The sequence below is a fragment of the Chiloscyllium plagiosum genome, unplaced genomic scaffold (genome assembly GCF_037043375.1).
Source record: "Chiloscyllium plagiosum isolate Xiang-an unplaced genomic scaffold, Cpla_swu_hap1 HiC_scaffold_19, whole genome shotgun sequence".
Classification (NCBI taxonomy): Eukaryota; Metazoa; Chordata; class Chondrichthyes; order Orectolobiformes; family Hemiscylliidae; genus Chiloscyllium; species Chiloscyllium plagiosum.
In genome coordinates, this window is record NW_028270157.1 from 59,378,366 (window position 1) to 59,398,499 (window position 20,134).

Sequence of the window (20,134 nt, forward strand, 5' to 3'; positions counted from 1 at the left end):
AGTTGAACGCTTTAATGTCATGTCCCATAGTCGCACAGCTCACATCACTTGGTGACCTGCACAAGGTACTGTCGAGTTGCAGACATCATGTAGTCACACCTGAACAAAGAAGCAGAGGGTAAAAACAAAATCAAAGTCATCAAAAAGCTTTAACCATACTTTTTGTTTCCATAATTGAAACTGAAATGAGAGTGTATTAGGAGGATAATGAAATGGGCAGTTTTGATTGTCAAGTGGTCTTATCAAGGTGGATATTTCCCTCAGTGCAATGAAGAATTTATTTTTCAAAACAGAAAAACTTTGAATAATCAACTTTTTCACTCAGTGAGAAGGTTTTGCGGGAACTTGGAACTTGCAATTCCTGTAACAAGTCTAAAGGACACCATGGCCACCTTGCAGTGCTGATATCCACCCAACATCACACTGTCATTCAACTTCATACTTGGCTACTTGGTACTGTTTTTGTTGGTAACTTCTCCTCTTCTGTGTCTCACATTTTCTTGAGCTCATTCTGTAAATCCTGGGCTACCCATTTCTTTCTGGTTTGTTCCCACCTAGAATCAATTTAAGTTACCAGAATCCTTGTCACTAATGTAACTGAGAAATAGTATTGAGTCACTTCAATCAAAACTTCCCCCCATTCCATATTACTAGACCACCTGTTTTACTATGTTTCACTCAGTTTCTTATCCATATCCTAATATTGTCTTGAATCATCAAGTGTGGTTAGCAGGAGTGTGAAACTGATTGAATACCTTTGAGAACTCTACAATATCATAGAGGTAATTTGAGTTGCCACTTCTTCAAACAAACCAAGAAGACTTATCATACAGGATCTACCCCATCTAAAGCAATGTTGACCGCTATTCATAAAAACATAAAAACTGGGAGCAGGAGTAAGCAATTCAACACCTCGAACCTGTTCTAGCACATAATATGGTCTAACACAATAAGACTGACCTTATCCTGGCCACGACTCCACTTTTCTATGTTATCCTTTAACCTATTAACTCATTAAAAATCTATCTCCTCATTAAATTTTCTCAGTGTTCCAGCATCCACCATACACTGAGGTAGCAAATTCCACAGACCCATGATCTTTTGAAAGAAGTAATTTCTCCACATTTGTGTTATAGAGGGCCATGAGTCATAGAGATATACAGCACGAAATCAGAACCTTTGGTCCAACTTGTCCATGCCAACCAGATATCTTAATCTAATCTGGTCTCATTTACCAGCACTTGGCCCATATCCTTCTAAAATCTCTCTATTCATAAACCCATCCTGATGCCTTTTAAATGTTGCAATTGTACTAGCCTCCACCACTTCCTCTGGCAGCTCATTCCATACACGCACCACCCTCTGCATGAAAGTGTTGTCCCTTAGATCTGTTTTAAATCTTTCCCTCCTCATTTTATACCTATGCCCTCTAATTTTGGACTCCTCCAGCCCAGGAAAGGGACGCAATTTATTCTATTCATGCCCCTCATGATTTTATAAACCTCTATAATGTCACCCCTCAGTTTCTGACACTCCAGGGAAAATAGCCCCAGCTAATTCAACCTTTCCCTATAGCTCAAACCCTCCAACCGTGGCAACATCCTTGTAGATCTTTTCTGAACCCTTTCAAGTTTCACAACCTTGAAATTGTTCCTATAGTAGAGAGACCAGAATTGCATGCAACATTCCAAAAATGGCCTAGTCAATGTCCTGAGTAGCCACAACATAACCTACCAACTCCTATACCTGTTGCTCTGACAAATAAAAACATACCAAACAGCTTCTTCATTATCCTGTCTGCCTGCGACTCCACTTTCAAGGAACTATGAACCTGCACCACTGCAAACCCTTATTCTAATCCCCTCTATATCTATGTCTATTTATCAGATTGTTTTCCTCCTTCTTCATCGGCTTTGCTCTTGATACCTTTATTTCATCCCATATGAAACTAAAATAAAAAATCAGGCACCAATGCCAAGGCATGCTCATTTAGTTCTTCAGCTACTTCAGACTCCATTGCAACTAATGCTCTCTCTTGTCTTCTGGTAGGTTATTGGTAACTTGGACTTTGAAGCAACCTCTCATCTTGAGGATAACAATGTTTATGTGATGTCAGTAGTTGTCACAGATAAAGCTCATCCACATTACCAGGGTAAGTGACTGACCATCTGAATGTCTGATTGAAACAAATCTTTTTAAAATGAAAGTCTAGAACTTATATTCTGAATGTCACACTCTAATATTTCTGAAAAATATCTTGCTGTTACCTTTTGGTTAAGCAATGGAGTTATTCTTTTCTCTGCTACTAATTTGGCTAAAGTTAAAACTCACACAACACCAGGTTATAGTCCAATAGGTTTAATTGGAAGCACTAGCTTTCGGAGCGCTGCTCCTTCATCAAGTGGTTGTGGAGTACACAATTGTAAGACACAGAATTTATAGCAAAAGTTTACAGTATGATGTGACTGAAATTATACATTGAAAAATACCTTGGTTGTTTGTTAAGTCTCCCGTCTGTTAGAATGATCATGTTAGTTTCACTTCTTTCATATATAGATCGCAAAACCTTTTTAAAAAGTTACATTCTCAAGTATTGTGTTTTGCGATCTACATATGAAAGAAGTGAAACTAACAGCCAAGGTATTTTTCAATGTATAATTTCTGTAACTGAACATATATTCAAGAACAACAGGGACAACTCCTCCACCACACCCACCCAGCAGGACTATCTTCGGGCTCCAAAATGATTGCTTCTATTGTAGAGGCTTTGGTGGTTTATAGAGTTATTTGAAGTTGGTAAAATTTCCAGCAAGGGGTGTGGTAGTTGCTGGATTTGATTATGATGTCTACAATTCTGCACAACCCACTTGCTCCGAAACACTGGTGCAGCACAGAGAAAGGTGGAAGGGTTACTTCAGTCTTCAGTGGGTGTTTATCCCCGCCCTTTAGCAACTTTGAAGGTGATCATAATGACAACCGTTTAGCTATTGGGCTCCTTCTGAAGCAAGTGATGTTTGCAATAACTCTCGTTTTGCCACCATTGTTGCACAAGGGAATTTAATGGAGCACTGTTTGAAGAAGGAGCTAGGATACAATCAATGAGCTGAATGGCCTTCCACTTTGCTTTATATGGCTCCAAAACTGCTGTACAACGCTGGTTGTTACTCCACTACCTTCTCAAGGCCACCCAGAGCAACAAAATACCAGCCCTGCCAGAGATGCCTATTTCCAACCCCCAAAAACAAATCTCTTCCATTTGCTTTTGCCTCTCCTAGTGCCCCTATGCAATGTTATCTCAGTGGGAGACAGGAGAGGGCCCTACAGAGCAAGCTGCTCTGAAATTTCTGAATGCACCACCTCAGCATGGGCAGACACAGTGTGCTTGCTGGCTGAGTAGTGCAAGGGTCCTGTTGGAGTGATGATTGGCAAATGCTGTCATCCTGAGAAAGCTAGTGTGCTTCCAATTAAACCTGTTAGACTATAACCTGGTGTTGTGTGAGTTTTAACCTAATCCTGAGAGAGGCTTGTGTTCCATGAAGTCGCTACCGCTCCTCTGGGGTAATGCTTCAATCTGAAGAATGGCTGTAATGCCTTACACCCTGCAGACTGGTTTCCCCCAGAATAATGGCAGCACTCGGAGCTTATACAATGTCAATCTCAGCTTGCGCTTGAACACGTGGAAATTGGGTGACTCCTGTGGTAGCTGCAATGGAAAAGAAAGCGTTGACCCCCCCCCCCCCCCCCCCCCCCAATCAAATGATGTCAGGTTTGAAAGAATAAAAGTGGAGTTTCCACCACCTTCATGCTGGACAATTGGCCTCCAGGCTCTGCCCAAAGGTTGTGCCACTTCGTGCTGGCCTACTCCACATGCTTTCTGCGGGTATTTCTGGAAGGTCTGTCAATGCACTGAGCATTTCATTGTATGCATGCTACAGCATTCTTCTGGAGGTGGCCCACCGAAGCTCTTAGCTATACCTTCTACAGCAGGACCTGGGCATGATCTTGCCAGCCAGAGCATTGGCAACTGCACCAGTCTTGACCCTAAGTGATGGCACAATGAAACTTATGTTATCAGATGTAATGGTAAGTGAGAGTAATGGGAGTCCCGTGATGAACAGTGTCTGAGGCCAGTTGGTAGGGTAGGGCATTGCAGCTCATTGCTCTATGCATCCAGATCTTGGGGTTCAATTTCCGGTATTGACCACCACAGTTGCTTTCTCCTCCTGGCATGCATCTGAATGGCCTGTTGTGGGACCAGGACATTTGTTCTCCTTTCAGCAGGGCTTCCACCGCATCATCTAGAAACCGCAGAGATCCTCCCTCCCACATTGTGCCACTTTTCTGTATTTCCGTGATAATATTTGTCTCCCACAGAACTCCCAGCACCTGCCACAAAGTATCTCTCCTTTAAGAGGTGCAAATCAGCTTTAAGAAGAGCAAGCTTACTTTAAAATCACAGAACTGTTAAGGCACAAAACGAAGCCATTCAGCTCCTCGTGCCCACATTAGTTCTATTACCGAGTGCCTATCTCCAGCCTTCTCCTCATAACCCTGCACACCATTTCTAGAGAATCCCTAATCAACCTGATCAGCAATGTTATTACACACATCCAGAGCAGGAGGAACTTGAAACCAGGCTTCTTAGCTCAGAGGTAGGAACACTACCATTACACCACAAGAGCCCTCACACCATTTCTATCCAGTTAACCAGACAATGCCCTCTTGAATGCCTTAACTGAAATGGTGTGAGCCATTGTCACTGTCTCTTCCCCAGTCAGGCAACCAGTTAATCAGTAGTGCATTTGGTAATGATTGGAGACCAAAATCATTTAGAACAGCAGGCAGCATGAAGTGAGGAGGTACCAGGCATTGAGATTGCCAGTTTCAGGAAATTTCAGAGTTTGAGCCTTCTAGGATTTCCAGGTATATCAGTCAAAGAAGTAAATGGTACGGCATTGACAAAATTGAAGACAGATATTCACTAATTCATCTGGATTATGGGAAAAACAGTATATTCTGATTGAATACAGTTATGTGTTCATGTTTGATGTGAAATACTGCATAAGAAATTCTTAATCATTTAACTGTTTTCTATGTCTACTTTATCACACTTAGATACAGTGACTGTATATGTCACAGTCATACCAGTCAATGAATTTAATCCTTCATTCACCCAGACATCTTACACTTTCAACATATCCGAATTCAGTGAAAGTAAGTAGACATCAATGGCACTGAGGTCAAAACATTCCCATTCTATTCCTTATTTTATGAATTAAGGTGCATGTAGGTGCATGTTTCTCCAGCTTGATGATTAAAACTGGTGTATATCAAGTGGGAAGTTATCTGACACTAATCAGGGCCTGAGGAACAGAATATAAGCTATCTTCCTGCTTCAGGCCCTTATGTACCTTAGTGATTTTAAAACTAAAAACTGAAGTTGGCACTATCAAGCCATTACTTACGCTCATTAAGTTATCTCTATGAAAATTCAATTCTAAAAATTTTTGTCTTCAATTAACATTCTGATGGTATTAGCAAAAACATCCAAAGATATATAGAGTGTGGAGGTCTCAGTAAGGAGAAAAAGCTATTTAAGTAAATTATTAAATTCAATATTAATTTTAAGTAATAGTGAGTGCTGCAGATAGAATTTACATCTATTCAGGCATTAATGCTATAAACTTGCTTTCTCTGATCTTATGCATGGGACGGGGCTATGTCAATGAGTCAACATAGTCTGTAAAATTCATTGTGGTAATGATGTGGCAAAGGAGGAAACAGAATTAAGCAATCAGATATGAACTGTTCCAATGCAACCCCTGTGCTGTTGTTATATTGATATTTCCCAGACAGTTCAACCATTCTAAAAAAATGCTCCATCCAAGTTACTTGTAGTTAATTTTGGCCCTCTTACCAGTGTCATTCAGACAAATTTGTCCTTATACAGAAGACTAGATGTGGTCAACAATGACTTAGTAGGAAAGTATTCACAGTGAGCACATGGTCCACTTATGCTTTGCAACCAATAGCTAAGAGACAGAATACAAGGAAAACCATCTTAGTTATCCTCCAGTCCATTCCACGACCATCAACATCCCTCCTTCCCACAGCACTTTCCCATGTAACCGCAGAAGATACAACACCTGCCCCTTTAACTCCTCCTTGCTTAACATCCCAGGCCCGAAACAGCCTTTCCAGGTAAAGCAACATTTCACCTGCACCTCCTCCAATCTTGTGTATTGTATTCACTGCACTTAATGTGGCATACTCTACATTGGAGAAACCAAAAGCAGACTGGGGACCACTTTGCAGAACACCTCCGGTCTGTGCGCAAGCAGCATCCTGACCTTCCCGTAGCTGGTCATTTTAACACAGAGTCCTGCTATCATGCCCACTGTCTGTCCTCAGCATACTGCAGAGTTCCAGTGAATCATAGAGCAAACTGGAGGAACAATATCTCATCTTCAGACTAGGCACTTTAACAGCCTTCTGGACTTAATACTGAGTTCAACACCTTCACATTGTGAACCAACTCCCATTTCTTCCCTTTCTTTTAGCTTTATTTGTTACATTCTCTGTCACCATGTCCAATCTCCATTCCCCCCACCTCAGTGGGACTGTCTTCTCTTTCCAGTCTGGCTGTTAGACACGCCATTGTTCTGTCATCATCACATTCTGATCACTTAAGATGAATTATCAACATCTTTTCTCCACCAGCACTCTACACCCACCACCACCACAAACCCCCTCCCCCAACTACATCATAAATGCTGCCTCCTCCACACTTCCTGTCAGCTCTGACAAAGAGACATCCAGACTTGAAATGTTAGCTTGCTGTTTCTGCACGGATGCTGTCTGACCGCTGTGATCGCCATTATTTGGTGTTTTCATTATTTATTCCCTCATTGGATCCAGCCTAAACATTTAAGAGACAAAACTAGGAAAGGATGGAGCAACTCAGCAGGTCTGGCAGCATCTGTAGACAGATTAAACAAATTAACATTGAGTCGCGTGACCTTTTTCTGCATTTTCAAAGTCACCTGATTCAGTCCTGAATCAAATATTGATCCAACAGTTTGCAACTGTATATTATTTAGCAGCTCATTTTAAATAATTTAATTACAAGAAGTAAGATTTCCTCCACATTCCCTCTACATTCTAACAATTTAATTTTAGAAATGAAGAATGTCTCCCTAATCTTCATATTCATTATAAACTACCAATTGACTTAGGTCTATTTAATTGGTTGCAAAACAAAACCACCAAATCCAACTAATTTATTAGCAATACCAACTTGCATTTATACAGTGTCTCATCCATGGTAAAATATCCCAAGAATTTTCATGGGAGTGGTATTAAATAAAGTTTGATAGTTAAATTGCATGTGACAAACCTGCAATGCTATTTGGCAAGGCATCAGAACAATACAATACCATTAATTTTAACAATGAAGAAATGGGAATCATACAAGATGGAACAGATTTCACCACCATGATGTTACATTATAGTATGGACTGTTGTAATGTTGCACAAATTAAAAAAGAAAATGATGGAAATCTGTGGTATCTGTTATGACTGGATGAGGGGAGGCACACCACAGGTCACAACATAAAACAAAATACTTTGCTTAGTTACCAAAATGTAAAATTAAATGCCTTATCTATGTAAAACCTTATAGAATCCCTATGGTGTGGAAGCAGGCCATTCAGCCCATTGAGTCCACACAGATATTCCACAGACCATCCCACCCAGACCCACCCCCTTACCCTATCCCTGTAACCCTGCAATTCCCATGGCTAATACACCCAACCTGCACATTTTTGGATTGTGGGAGGGAACTGGAGCACCCAGAGGAAACCCACGCAAACATGGAGAGAATGCATAAACTTCACACAGACTGTCACCTGTGAAATCAAACTCAGGTCCCTGAGCCACTGTGCCACCTTAAACCTTAGATCTTGTTTAAAACCTGATATCTCAACCGGGTCTCTTAATAAATGTAATTGCTGGTTTATTATCAGAATAAATCTTGTTAAATAAAGTTGCAACAAGTGGTTAACATATAAGTAACATAGAAGTATAAATGCTTATCCCTTTAAACATCTCCAAAGGGTGTGCGCGCGCACACACACACTCTCTCTCTCTGTCTTTTTTCAGGACAAGAGGGGTGAAGAAAACGTGTTTTTCTGTAAACATTAACTTTCATGAATAACAACACTTTGGCATTCAGTTATTCTTGAAGGCAAAAGGATAAAATGCAGGATGTTTGAGAATCTGCAGTTCTGATGTTCTGGCACATGTGGCAGACACCAATACTGCAGCCACTGTCTCTGAAGTCTTGCAGACAAGTTGGCTCAAGGAATACAATTAGATATGTTCTTTAAATCACACTTGCTAAAGAACAAGTAGATTTCTCTTTTCAGAAGTGAGGACATCAGCTTGGAAGCTTGTTCTTAGCAAGCTTTCTGCCAAGTGAAGACTAGATAAAGCAAGAACCTCTTCAAGCCAGTCACTATTCAATCTGTCCAAGCATGGTCTACAGCAAAACACTAGTCACATGATTTCCAGGAGTCCATGTTAAAAAAAACTCTCCAAAGTGAACTTTCAATGATTTATTTTGAAGAAATCTCTCCAAGTATGTCCACAAAACTTGAAATAAATATATTCACCACAACACTTCAAAATTAATGACCTGCAAGCAATATTAAATAAAAAGCATATTCCTTTCATTCTCCATGGTGTTACAGAGCTAATGGGTGAGATTTAATGCCTTCCCCCCCACCCCAACAAGTTCAGAGGTAAGGTACCTTGTGAACACGTGGAAGGAAATCCCAATGTTATCTCCTCTTACTTAGAACAGGTTCAGAGAGGACAGGGTTGGAGGTGGCCTTGCCTCCCAGAGGTCAATTGAGGCAATAAAGTGGTCACTTAAGGGCCTCATGCTGCTACCACAGGTGTCCAACCAGCAGGGACTCGCCATCCAGGGAATACTGTATACAATATTTTCCATTTGCAACATTGGAAAGTAGGAGAATTGCCACACCTGCTGAAATTTTCCAAAATTTTCTTTCCGTCTTCCACCATTCATAAGGTTTTGCTTTTGTAAGATTGTACTGTGTTCTCATGAGGAAATGGGAAAATTATGAGCATAGATATCTATCAATAAAAATTGTCAGAGGGTCTGGCATACACAATGTATTACATCAGTATGATAAATAATGGGAAGATTCTTAAATAGTGAAAGACTAAAAACATGCACTGTTGGGAAAATCTTCACCAGCAAAAAAGAAAAGGAAATTGCATGATTTTGCTTTTGAAGCAATCTATGTTTTCCAAGGACATCATTAACCATTAGAGAAACACTGCTGGTCTGAATTTTTTCTTTACTCGTTTGTGGGATGTGGGCATCGCTGGCTGGTCAGCATTTATTGACCCACAATGCCATTAGGAAGGAAATTTCAGGATTACGACGCAGCGACAGTGATGGAGCTGTGATATATTTCAAAGTCAGGATGGTGAGTGGCCTGAAAGGGAACTTGAAGGTGGTGATGTTCCCATGTATTTGCTGCCCTTGTGCTTCTAGGTGGAAGTGGTTGTTGGTTTGGAAGGTGCTGTCTGAGGGCAACCATGGGCAACTATGATTTGTATTCATATAGTACCTTTTAATGGTAGTGAAATGTCACAATGTCCTTCAAAGGTTCAAACTTCTAAAACATTGGTAGAAAGTTAAATAAAGAAGTATTACATTAGGTGATCAAAATCTTGTTCATAAAAGTAGGTTTAAAATGCTTGTTGAAGAAGAAGAGGGAGGTTATAGTAACAAGAGATTCCCGTTGCGAGCTGGAAGAAGTTTAGAGATATCTGCAATTGAATGAAGAAATAATAACATACAATGTAAAATACTAATAACTTTTTCTGTTCATTGCTTTCCAGTGGGAACAAAGATTGGACAAGTGCTTGCAGAGGACAAAGATCTTCCAAGCCTTGAACTTATTTATTCACTTGTAGGAGGGGGAAGCACTCTAGGCTATAGTCAATTATTTTGGATGAACCCAGCCTCAGGGGAACTACACCTTGTGGCTCAACCAGAGTATGAGCAAACTGCACAGTACCTTCTGACAGTACAAGCTGTTGATAAAGACTCCAATGATCCAAAGGCTGCTACAGCTACTGTAAGTGGTTTGTAATGCTGAAGGTTAGTCCACTTGCAAATCTCATTGCAGTAAAAACATTAAAAAACGATTAAACTAGGTGGGCAGGGGTCACTGCTTTGATTCAACAAGAAAATTAATCCAACACTCAAATATTCAACACTATAAATATAGTTTTTCTAAAGTTTCACTGGTAGGTTTTCAATGTTCACTGGCACCAAAAGGCAGTCAGTTCTATAACTGTATGGATCAGTAACTCGCTTGTTGACATTGGCTGACATTGTGGAGGCATTAATTGTGCAAGTTAAGTTTAATACAATACAGGAATTTTCTTGGCCTAGTTGCAATTCACATTCTTGAAGTTTGGCCAGATTGAGAGATGATGGAGCCAGAATGCTGCAATACTGGAGGAGGATGGTTAACCAAATCACTTCCCAACAGCATAATTTCCAGATGCCTGTAAAAAATGATGGTGATGAATAATTTCCAACCTCCCCCTCAACCTGCAGCCCTTTGCATTTTTGTAAGATTTCCTTGTCTTTTATTCACCAATAAGCACTATTCATTGCTATTGTTGAGAACTTGCTATGTGCACATTGGCTGCTACGTTTACAACTGTGACCACATTCTGAAAGTACTTGATTGACTATAAAGCACTATGGAACACTCCGAGGTTGTGAAAAGTGTATGTACATGCAAATTCTTTCATTCAGAACTGACCTGAATCATTAACTGATGAGTGGTAAATCCTATTCAGTTAACATTTGGTTAAAGTAATAGGCCACAAACTCCACTTATATCAAGTCTCAACAGATTACACCTCCATTATGCAAAGTAATTAAATGCTCAAAGAAGGAAAAGCAATCCACCAATTTAATGTTTGGGTTTAATTTTTGCAAGATCTGCCCACCATAACTATGTTAAAAATCACACAACACCAGGTTATAGTCCAACAGGTTTATTTGGAAGTACAAGCTTTCAGAGCATTGCTCCTTCAAGCTAGTGTTTCCAAATAAACCTGTTGGACTATAACCTGGTGTTGTGTGATTTTTAACTTTGTACATCCCAGTCCAAATTATTGTAACTATGGCAGAGAAATTGCATAAAATTCAAAGGAAGTGTAAACCCAACTGTGGAGTAAAGATAGTTAGGCCCTTCTAAATTTTCATGTTTTTTTCAGTGGGTGCGGTTGAACTGTGTTTTCACAACCTGGAGCCCTGCTCCAAAAGAAGTCAATAAGAAAGGAGCTTGTTAGAAATCCTTGAAGTTAAACATTCAACTTTTTGCTTCAAAGCATTCTCCACCCCACTACCCGCCCATTTCAGTCCTAGCTAACTCCAAGCTGGCCAACACCCCCTTCACAGCTCTCACACAGAAGGAATCATGGTCATTTTCTAAATGTGAAACAAGTTCACATTGTAAAAGGATTGTGAAGGAGTGGTTTAACATAGAACCCCCACATAACTGCCTGTTCAAATTTGAATTGAACTTTTGACTGCAGTCTGCCTCATCAAAAGAGTTCCATTTTATAATTTAAGAAATAGAGGAAGTTATATTTTCCTGAATTAATGAGTCATTGTGGAATGGCCCAGGTTTGATCGCTGCCCTGTATTGAGTTGGCGAATCTTGACTGGGCAGTAGTACAGGAGCTGTTTTGGCCTACTTTCTTGAACAGGAGACATCCCTTTTAAAAAAACAACAGATGTTCAGGGAGCGTTGCAAGTCCTGATTGCAAGGCCATGATTCTTTACATGGTAGAGAATGGAAGAGGACAAAGTCAGGAGTTACTTTGGTGAGGTATTAATGATCTAAGTTCAAACAGCCATGTTGATGGTTGGTGAATAGAATTTGATAGCTGATAGGTTTTTGGTTGGTTGGAATATTGCGTGCAATTCTGGTCTCCTGCCTATCTGAAAGCTATTGGACTGAGGTTGAGGAATTTCAGTAAGTTAATTAAATGCCGTCGTGTTCTAGGTCACAGTTAATATTCTTCCGGCCAATGATAAACCACCTGACTGTCTTCCAAAGTTTTATTCTCTGATGATTCTCGATGACACTGCTGTGGGCACAAACATTCAAGGGTTTCATTTGGCCTGTACAGACCAGGATTCCTCCCCTCAGTCTTTCCGTTACTTCATAACTTCAGGTATGTAAATGAATTGCCTGATTGAATCATTCTGGTTTTATTTGGGGCGGTCCCTTCAAGGTATGCCTGCCTGTACGGTTTCACTTTTTCCATATATGTGTCTCTCTGTTCCTATTTCCTTTCATTTATTGTATTGCAGGAAGAAAGAAAACGTGTGTAGATCTCCACAGACATTTAGCAGGATTAAATAGTTGGTGGGATATCAGTAGAACCAGAAAGTCATAGAATCCCTGCAGTACAGATGGAGGCTATTTGGTCCATTGAGTCTGAACCAACTCTCCACCCTATCCCCATTACCTCATTGGCCCATTGAGTCTGAACCAACTCTCCACCCTATCCCCATTACCCCACATTCACTGTGGCTATCCACCTATTCTGAATGTTCCTGGACACTATGGGGCAATTTTAGCATGGCCAATCCACCTAGCCTACACTTCTTTGACCTGTGGGAGTAAACCAGAGCACACAGTGGGTACCCACACAGACACGAGGAGAACGAGCAAACTCCGCCCAGGCAATTACCTGAGGCTGGAACTGAACCTGGGTCTAACCATTGAGCCACAGTGCTGGCCTAATCGCCCAGTTGAAATTCGGCAGCTTTTGTTTTAAATCCTGTACTTTGAGAGCTGAGAGTTGGAAATTGACTATAGAGCATACAGCCGCATCATAAAGATGTGGAACCCTGTTCCATGGGGCTTCAGGTAAGGTGTTAATTTCTTACCACCCTCAATTATAGTGTTATGCAGAAAGGGGAAGTCTACTAGAAATCAAACCTCTGAGCTGTACCAAAAGTTTAAATGTCTTGCTTTATCACCAAAACAACCAAAGCATTTATGGCTGTTATCTGGAACAAAAGAAGCTTTCACCAGATTTCCTCAATAATAAAAAAAGTGAGTTTAACAATTAAGCTTATTGTATGAACAAGTAACAAGATGGATCAATGACTAGTATACAGTAGAGAATTATATCTGTTAATCCTACCACACACACATTCATATACAGATAGGATGAGATCACACAGCTCTGCAGAGTATAATGTGTTTGAAAAATTAATAAGTAAACACCCTTCTGAATCAAGAGTCCAAACTAATAAAAGGTAGACTGGGTTGATTTTTTTATAGTTCCTTTGGTTTCCTGTTGACAAGATTAAGTTGCTGATAGCCTCAAAATGGCAGATGATCTGCAGACCAGATTTTAGATTCAGAAGAGAATCAGTCAGAACTCTTGATCTGTTACTTCTCAGGAGAGACAAGCAGGAGGCTGGAAGAACACAACAAGCCAGGCAGCATCAGGAAGTGGTGAAGTAAACGTTTCAGGTGTAACCCTCCTTCAGGACAGGGGGTGGGTGTAAGAGGAGGAGAGGCAGAATTTGCTATTTTCAGCTTGGAAATATTTTTCCAACTGCCCAAACCATGTTTACTGGAAAACACAGTTTGTCTGGAAATTATAGAGCACAATGCAATCTAAAAGCTCTTTTTAAAAGTTTTTTTCTCCCAAAGTCACTCTGCTTCCTGTTAAGAGCAGACAACCTTCAGTCCTTTTTGACTTTTGAGTTCCAAGATGTCACATGGTAAATCTTTTTTCCAAACATTCCATTTTCCAATTCCCATAGTCCATCCATCAAGGTGGGGTGGAATGGAGTATTAGTAACATCACTGGACCTGAAATCCAGAATTCCTGGCTAACATTCAGGGTTTGAATCCCACCAGGGCAGTAGGTGGAGTTTGAGTTTGAATCTGGAATAAAGAGCTGCCGTAATGAAGATGCTGAAATCATTGTCAATTGTCATTAAAAAATAATCTGGTTCACTCATGTACTAGAGGGAAGGATATCTGCCATCCTTTCCTGATCTGGCCTACTTGTGACTCCAGACACATAGCAATGTGGGTGACTCTTAACTGCAGTCTGGACCATTAGGGATGGGTAATAAATGCTGACCAGTCAGTGACACCCCCATCTTGTGAACAAATTTAAAAATAAAGCTTCTAACAATATTCAGATTCAATAAACCCTGTCACAGTTCCCTCAGACGGCAGCATGTCCTTTCTTGAATTCTTTGTAAATAATTATGTTCAATCAAACCTGTGGCTGTTAAATCAAGTGTAGATCCCACAATACCAAGGGACTGTGTCAGGAGGGGAATAGTTATGGTTGTAACTGATCCTTTGTGATCTACTGGCAGGGATAGAGATAGCATGGTCACCTGGACTATATTTGATCCCGGGTTATTAAGAATGATACCTGATACTGGAACTGAAATGGAAATATAATCAACGAGTTATCTTTGGAGGTTGAAGATGCAGATTTTTATTCTAGTTTTATCCAGATTAATGCAATCAAAATGGAGCCCTTCACAGTACATCTGGTAAGAGGGGAAGAAACAGGAGCTGCTTCCAAGGACACATAGGTGGCACAGGTGACACTTGTTTTGACATAGAATCTCACAATCATAGATGTATTGCCACTTTACATTGTTACGTTTAGTCTGCTAACCCAGTGAGGCATGACAGCATGCCTTGAGATGTTGGGGACTGCTGGCCATGATGGAGGCTAGTGACAACCTGGAGCTGTATAGAGTGTGGATGAGGCATACTCATGTGTGTATAGAGTGTGGATGTGTGTACAGTTTTGGTCTCCCTACTTGAGAAGGCTCTGGAGGGGGTGCAAAGGTGGTTCATGAGGTTGATTCCAGAGTTGAGAAGGTTGGCTTATGAGCAGTGATTGAGTAGACTGGGACTAAACTCTTTGGATTTTAGAAGAATGAAGAAGGATCTTATAGAAACATAAAAGTTATGAAGGGAATAGATAAGATAGAAGCAGGGAAGTTGTTTCCACTGGCAGATGAAACAAGAAATAGAGGGCATAACCTCAAAATAAGGAGAAGCAGATTTAGGACTGGGTTGAGGAGGAACTTCTTCACCCAAAGAGTTGTGAATCTGTGGAATTCCCTGCCCAGTGAAGCCATTAAAGCTACCTTGTTGCATGTTTTTAAGGCATAGATAGACCTTTGAACAGTAGAAGAATTAAGGGTTATGGTGATTAGGAGGGTGAGTGGAGCTGAGTCCACAAAAAGGTCAACCATGATCTTATTGAATGGCGAGGGGCCAGATGATCTACTCCTGCTCCTGTTTCTTATGTTCTTATAAGGAGCAGCTAAGTACCCAGGTCTGACTTTCATGTTGAGAATTGTCTCCATCTAGTTTCTCTCTATTGTGTGGGTGAATAGCAAACTGCATATCAATGAGGAGAGACTAGGACATAAGATGTTAATGCATGCAAATAGGTTCCCACTACTCACCAGCCAGATTCGCGCCTTGCTGTTCAAATCGGGAGTTAAACATTCGACTCAATGTTCCTTGACACAATTTCTCCAACTGGCTCACCGTTGCCATGTCATTCCAGGGCTGGGGAAAGATAAAAATATACAATAAGCAAATCCTGTACATGTGTTATGATCAATTCATTGTGAAAACACCTCTCCATTCCAACTCCTTTTTTGAGCCAATGCCTGTTATTGTTTTTAAGAATAATCCTGAAATTAAATACTTGGATATCTGTACATCAAAACAAAGTTAGGAGCACTGAATCCCACCTCAAATGCTGTAGTATTATGCCAACTATTTCAGAATTTTGATTCTCTAAAGCGTTAAGGTTTTAATGTTATTGAGCAGTGGGCAAAGCTCTCTCTTAATTTCTCTGGTTTAAAGATTAGGGTTTTTTCCAGTATTGATGTCAACCATTTTTATTATGAGTGTGATATCACAAATGTGCAACTTAAAATGTAGAAGTTACCTTTAAAGACAGGATTGTTCCATAATTTATTGCCATTTAATCAAGTTACTTTCTGTACTAGGTAATATCAACAACCACTTTAGACTGTCTCCCAGTGCTGGATCGAACATCTCTAAATTGATACTTGCCCTACCTTTTGATTATACACACGGTGTTGACAGAGTCACAAACTATAACCTTCTAATTCAAATAACCGATGATAACCTACTGGCTGGAAGCAAAAAGAGTAATATTGTACAAACAGGGAGAGTAAAGATCAACGTCAGAATTATTATCCCTACACCCAGTACTCAGAAAACCACTACAACTGTAAGTACACCAGAATAGAGGTCTTTTCAGTGTGATATTTCAATTGAAGTCAAAACAAAACTTTCTAAAAACAAATACTCTGGCTCAGTAATCAGAATTCCTTGCTTTTGCTAAGTGAGAAACAATTGAGTTAAAGCCAAATGAGTTTTACACTGTGAAAATAAGCAGAGTTTTACCAGGCGGGCTCCTGTCAGGCTCAAATATAATCAAAAGCCTGAAGATGGTTGGGATATGGTCACTCATTGTGATTCTCCAAAATAGCCAATTCAGGGGCATATCTCTTGAATTGGAAGGCCTCTGATTGGCCCTGAAAGGAGCGGGTGCTATGAGAGCAGACAAATGAGGGGTGAGGGTGTGTCAAACTGGGGGCACCCTCTCTCCAACCTCTTCTTGAATTTCAGATTAAAAGTGGCTCGTTCAACCAAGTCACCATTGTTGTGGGACGATTGAATATGGGGTGAAGAGGAAAAACCTGTGCACATGTTGGCATATAGTTTCTGCTGCACACTGGCAAACAGAGAGGGGAAGTGCCTGCCCAGCACATTGTAACATTCCCCCCTCCAACCCCACCGTTCTGCCACAAGGAAGCCACCTCCAGGCTGCTGAACGAAGCCCTGAGACCTCCAGAAAGCTGGCTGGAAAAATTCTAGCTTTAATAAGTTGACTACCCAATAAGCATCGCACTCATCATTCCACCTTATAGGAGCAGGAAAGCAGCCTTCAAGTTACTAGCTCTATTTTGTGTGCCCTCTGGCACAATTTCATAACCCTTGAGCTGCCAACGTACTACGATAGTGTGTGGCTGTGTTGGCCATTTGGGATGCCCATACATTCATTGCCATCAGTCCTTCTAATTGATTTAAGTTGCTGATCCCCTGTTTGCCCACATAAAGTCTTCAGCAGAAGTTGGCTCAATCTTAATAAACTGTTAATAGTCGTTACAAATTACTTAGCATCTAGTTGCATTACATCGGAGGTATATGATCAGGTTCAACTAAAGAGTCAATGCACATTAAAACTGCTGCTGAAACACACTGGCACACAAGAACAAGACTGGACACTGGAACACACGCCAAGAAGACTGGCTTGCTCCACCCAGAGACATTTGTTATATTCGAGTGGGCGAGCTTACCTTGTGATGCCAGGTAACCCTTTCAGATACTAAATGTCTACGCAACATCTGTCTCTGCTCCTGGGCCCAAACAGCATGCAACAATCAAGCTCATAGCCTCAGATTAAAATACAACCAAAGCTAAGTATTGCACGTTGAGTGTAGTTTAGGTAGATGATCTGAAGTTGGAGAAGGGGTAGACATGAATTAAGTTTTGCTTCAGACTGAATTAAACATTATGCATAGTTGAACAATTTTATATTAGAGCAAACAATATTAGAATGTTTATTCACAATTTTCCACACTAGGAGTTAATGTGTGCAATCACCTCATTGATTTGTATGATCATTCTAATTACCACAGCTATAATCGTATGCTGAATGTGATAAAAAAAAATCAATGAGAGAATAAATAAATCATTCATTTCAAGTCATTGGTTATTCCTCACTAACAAGTTATTTTCTGCTTGTTGACAGCCCAATATAACCTATATCAGACTATCGCAAAACACCTACCAAACAGACTCCTGGTACATACCATTCATCATCACTTTGGGTTGTTTATTACTGCTTGGAATGCTGGGATACTTAGCATATCTTTATATAAACTACATCCGCTCTATACCAAAATCAAAAGTCGAGAAAAAGTCATTGTAAGTTTTAATCATTGTGCTCATCAAAACATTTCATTCCAGTCAAAGCAAATTTCTATTATTTATTATTTGGTAATCTGTTTCTGATTTATCTTTGGACAACTGCTTACTTACATTCATGTGGGTTTAATATAAATGAGGTTGTTTATGTGAAACTATTTTGCATGTTCATGTACTAGTATTGATAAGAACCTTTCATTCCAAATTGTAGAAGGTTAAAATTAAACAGATTGCATGAACTTATCTAATGGCTTTAATAAAACAAAGAACTGAGAATGCTGGAAATCTGAAACAAAAACAGAAGTTTCTGGAGAAACTCAGCAGGTCTGGCAGCATCTGTGCAGAGAAAGCAAAGTTAACATTTTGGGTTCAGTGACTCTTCTTCAAAACTAATTGTGGCGAGGAAAATGTGGTATTTATGCTGAAAATGAGGCTGAGAGAGGTAAATGATTAAGCACAGGTAGATATGGAGCCCAAGTGTGAGAAAGATAGGCAGACAACAGGATAGATAATGGTAACCAGGTAGAAAGAAAAACTATTAATGGGCCCCATAAGTAGGTGAAATCTGGGATAGCTGTGCTGAAAGCGGCCCATGTGATGACAGGCCTTGGGGTGTGGGGAATGCGTAAAGGACATAGAAGAAGGTGTTCAGGCCCTAAAATGATTTAATACAATACTGAGTCCTGAAGGCTGCAAAGTCCCCGAATGGAAAATAAGGTGCTGTTCTTCCAGCATGTGCTGAGCTTCGCTAGAGCACTGTGGCAAGCCTGAGACAGAGATGTTGGCCAGGGAATAGGGTGGCATGTTGAAGTGCCAGGGAACGGGAAGCTCAGGATCAGTTTTGTGGACAAAACATTGGTGTCCTGCAAAACAATTGCCCAATCCAAGTTACTGGTGTAAAGGAGACCACATTGTGATCAGCAAATACAGTAGACTTGATGGGTGAATGCCCATAAACTGCTGCTTCACCTGGAAGGAGTACCTGGATCCCTGATATTGAGGAGGCACTGTGGTTCAGTGGTTAGCACTGCTGCCTCACAGCATCAGGGTCCCAGGTTCGATTCCAGCCTCAGGTGACCGTCTGTGTGGAGTTTGCACATTCTCCCTGTGTCTGCGTGGGTTTTCTTCGGTTGCTCTGGTTTCCTCCCACAGTCCAAAGATGTGCAGGTCAGGTGAATTGGCCATGTTAAATTGCCCATAGCATTAGGTGCATTAGTCAGAGGGAAATGGGTCTGGGTGGGTTACTCTTCGGAGGGTTGGTGTGGAGTTGTTGGGCCAGGGTTTCCACACTGCAGGGAATCTAATCTAAACAGGCATGTGCTACACCATCTGTGATTGCACGAGAAGGTGCCTTGGGAGTGTAGGGAGGTTTTGGGAGTGGAGGAGGAGTGGAGGAGGGTGTCCCAGAGGGAATGGTCCCTGCAGAAGCTGACAAGGGAGGGGAATTTGTGTCTGGTAGTGGCCTCCCAGTGGAGGTGACCAAAATGTGGTTCATGATCCTTTAGATGTAGATGCTGGTGGGATAGTAGGTGAGGACGGGGGGCCTTATCAGTGTTGTAGGAGGAAGAAAAGAGGTGAGCGAAGAACTGCGTGAAAAGGGTCGGACACAGCTGAGGGCCCTTTTAACTATGGCGCTGGGGAATCCTCGGTTAAGGAAAAAGGGTCCCCTGCAGAAGGTAGCATCATCAGAACTGATACAACAGAGGTGGAGAAACCAGGAGAATGCAACGGAATCTTTTAGGAAGCAGAATGTGAGGATGTACAGTCCAGGTAACTGAGGCAGTCAGTGTGTTTGTAGTGGACCTCTTAAACCTGGTTATTAAAAGAAATGATCACCTCAAGTCTAATCAGATATAAAGTTAACAATATTGTGAATAATGAAGATCCTTCACAAATTCCTTTCACTGCCAAAGGTTTTACAGAGATTTCATTCAACATGTTAACAAGTTGATTATGACAGCAGGCTAATG

At 40.8% G+C, this 20,134-nt stretch overlaps 1 protein-coding gene across 1 annotated transcript in view; it reads left to right on the plus strand.

Annotated features, from left to right (window-relative positions):
- The first annotated feature begins 14 nt into the window (after positions 1-14).
- Positions 15-20,134, plus strand: part of LOC122559421 (cadherin-related family member 3-like) — a 35,349-nt gene continuing 15,229 nt past the window's right edge. Inside the window, exons 1-7 of the mRNA XM_087996929.1 lie at positions 15-65; positions 2,050-2,152; positions 5,116-5,214; positions 9,937-10,175; positions 12,129-12,300; positions 16,154-16,401; positions 17,989-18,164. Of these exons, the coding sequence (XP_087853055.1) occupies positions 15-65; positions 2,050-2,152; positions 5,116-5,214; positions 9,937-10,175; positions 12,129-12,300; positions 16,154-16,401; positions 17,989-18,164 (1,088 nt within the window). The remainder of the gene's footprint in view (positions 66-2,049; positions 2,153-5,115; positions 5,215-9,936; positions 10,176-12,128; positions 12,301-16,153; positions 16,402-17,988; positions 18,165-20,134) is intronic.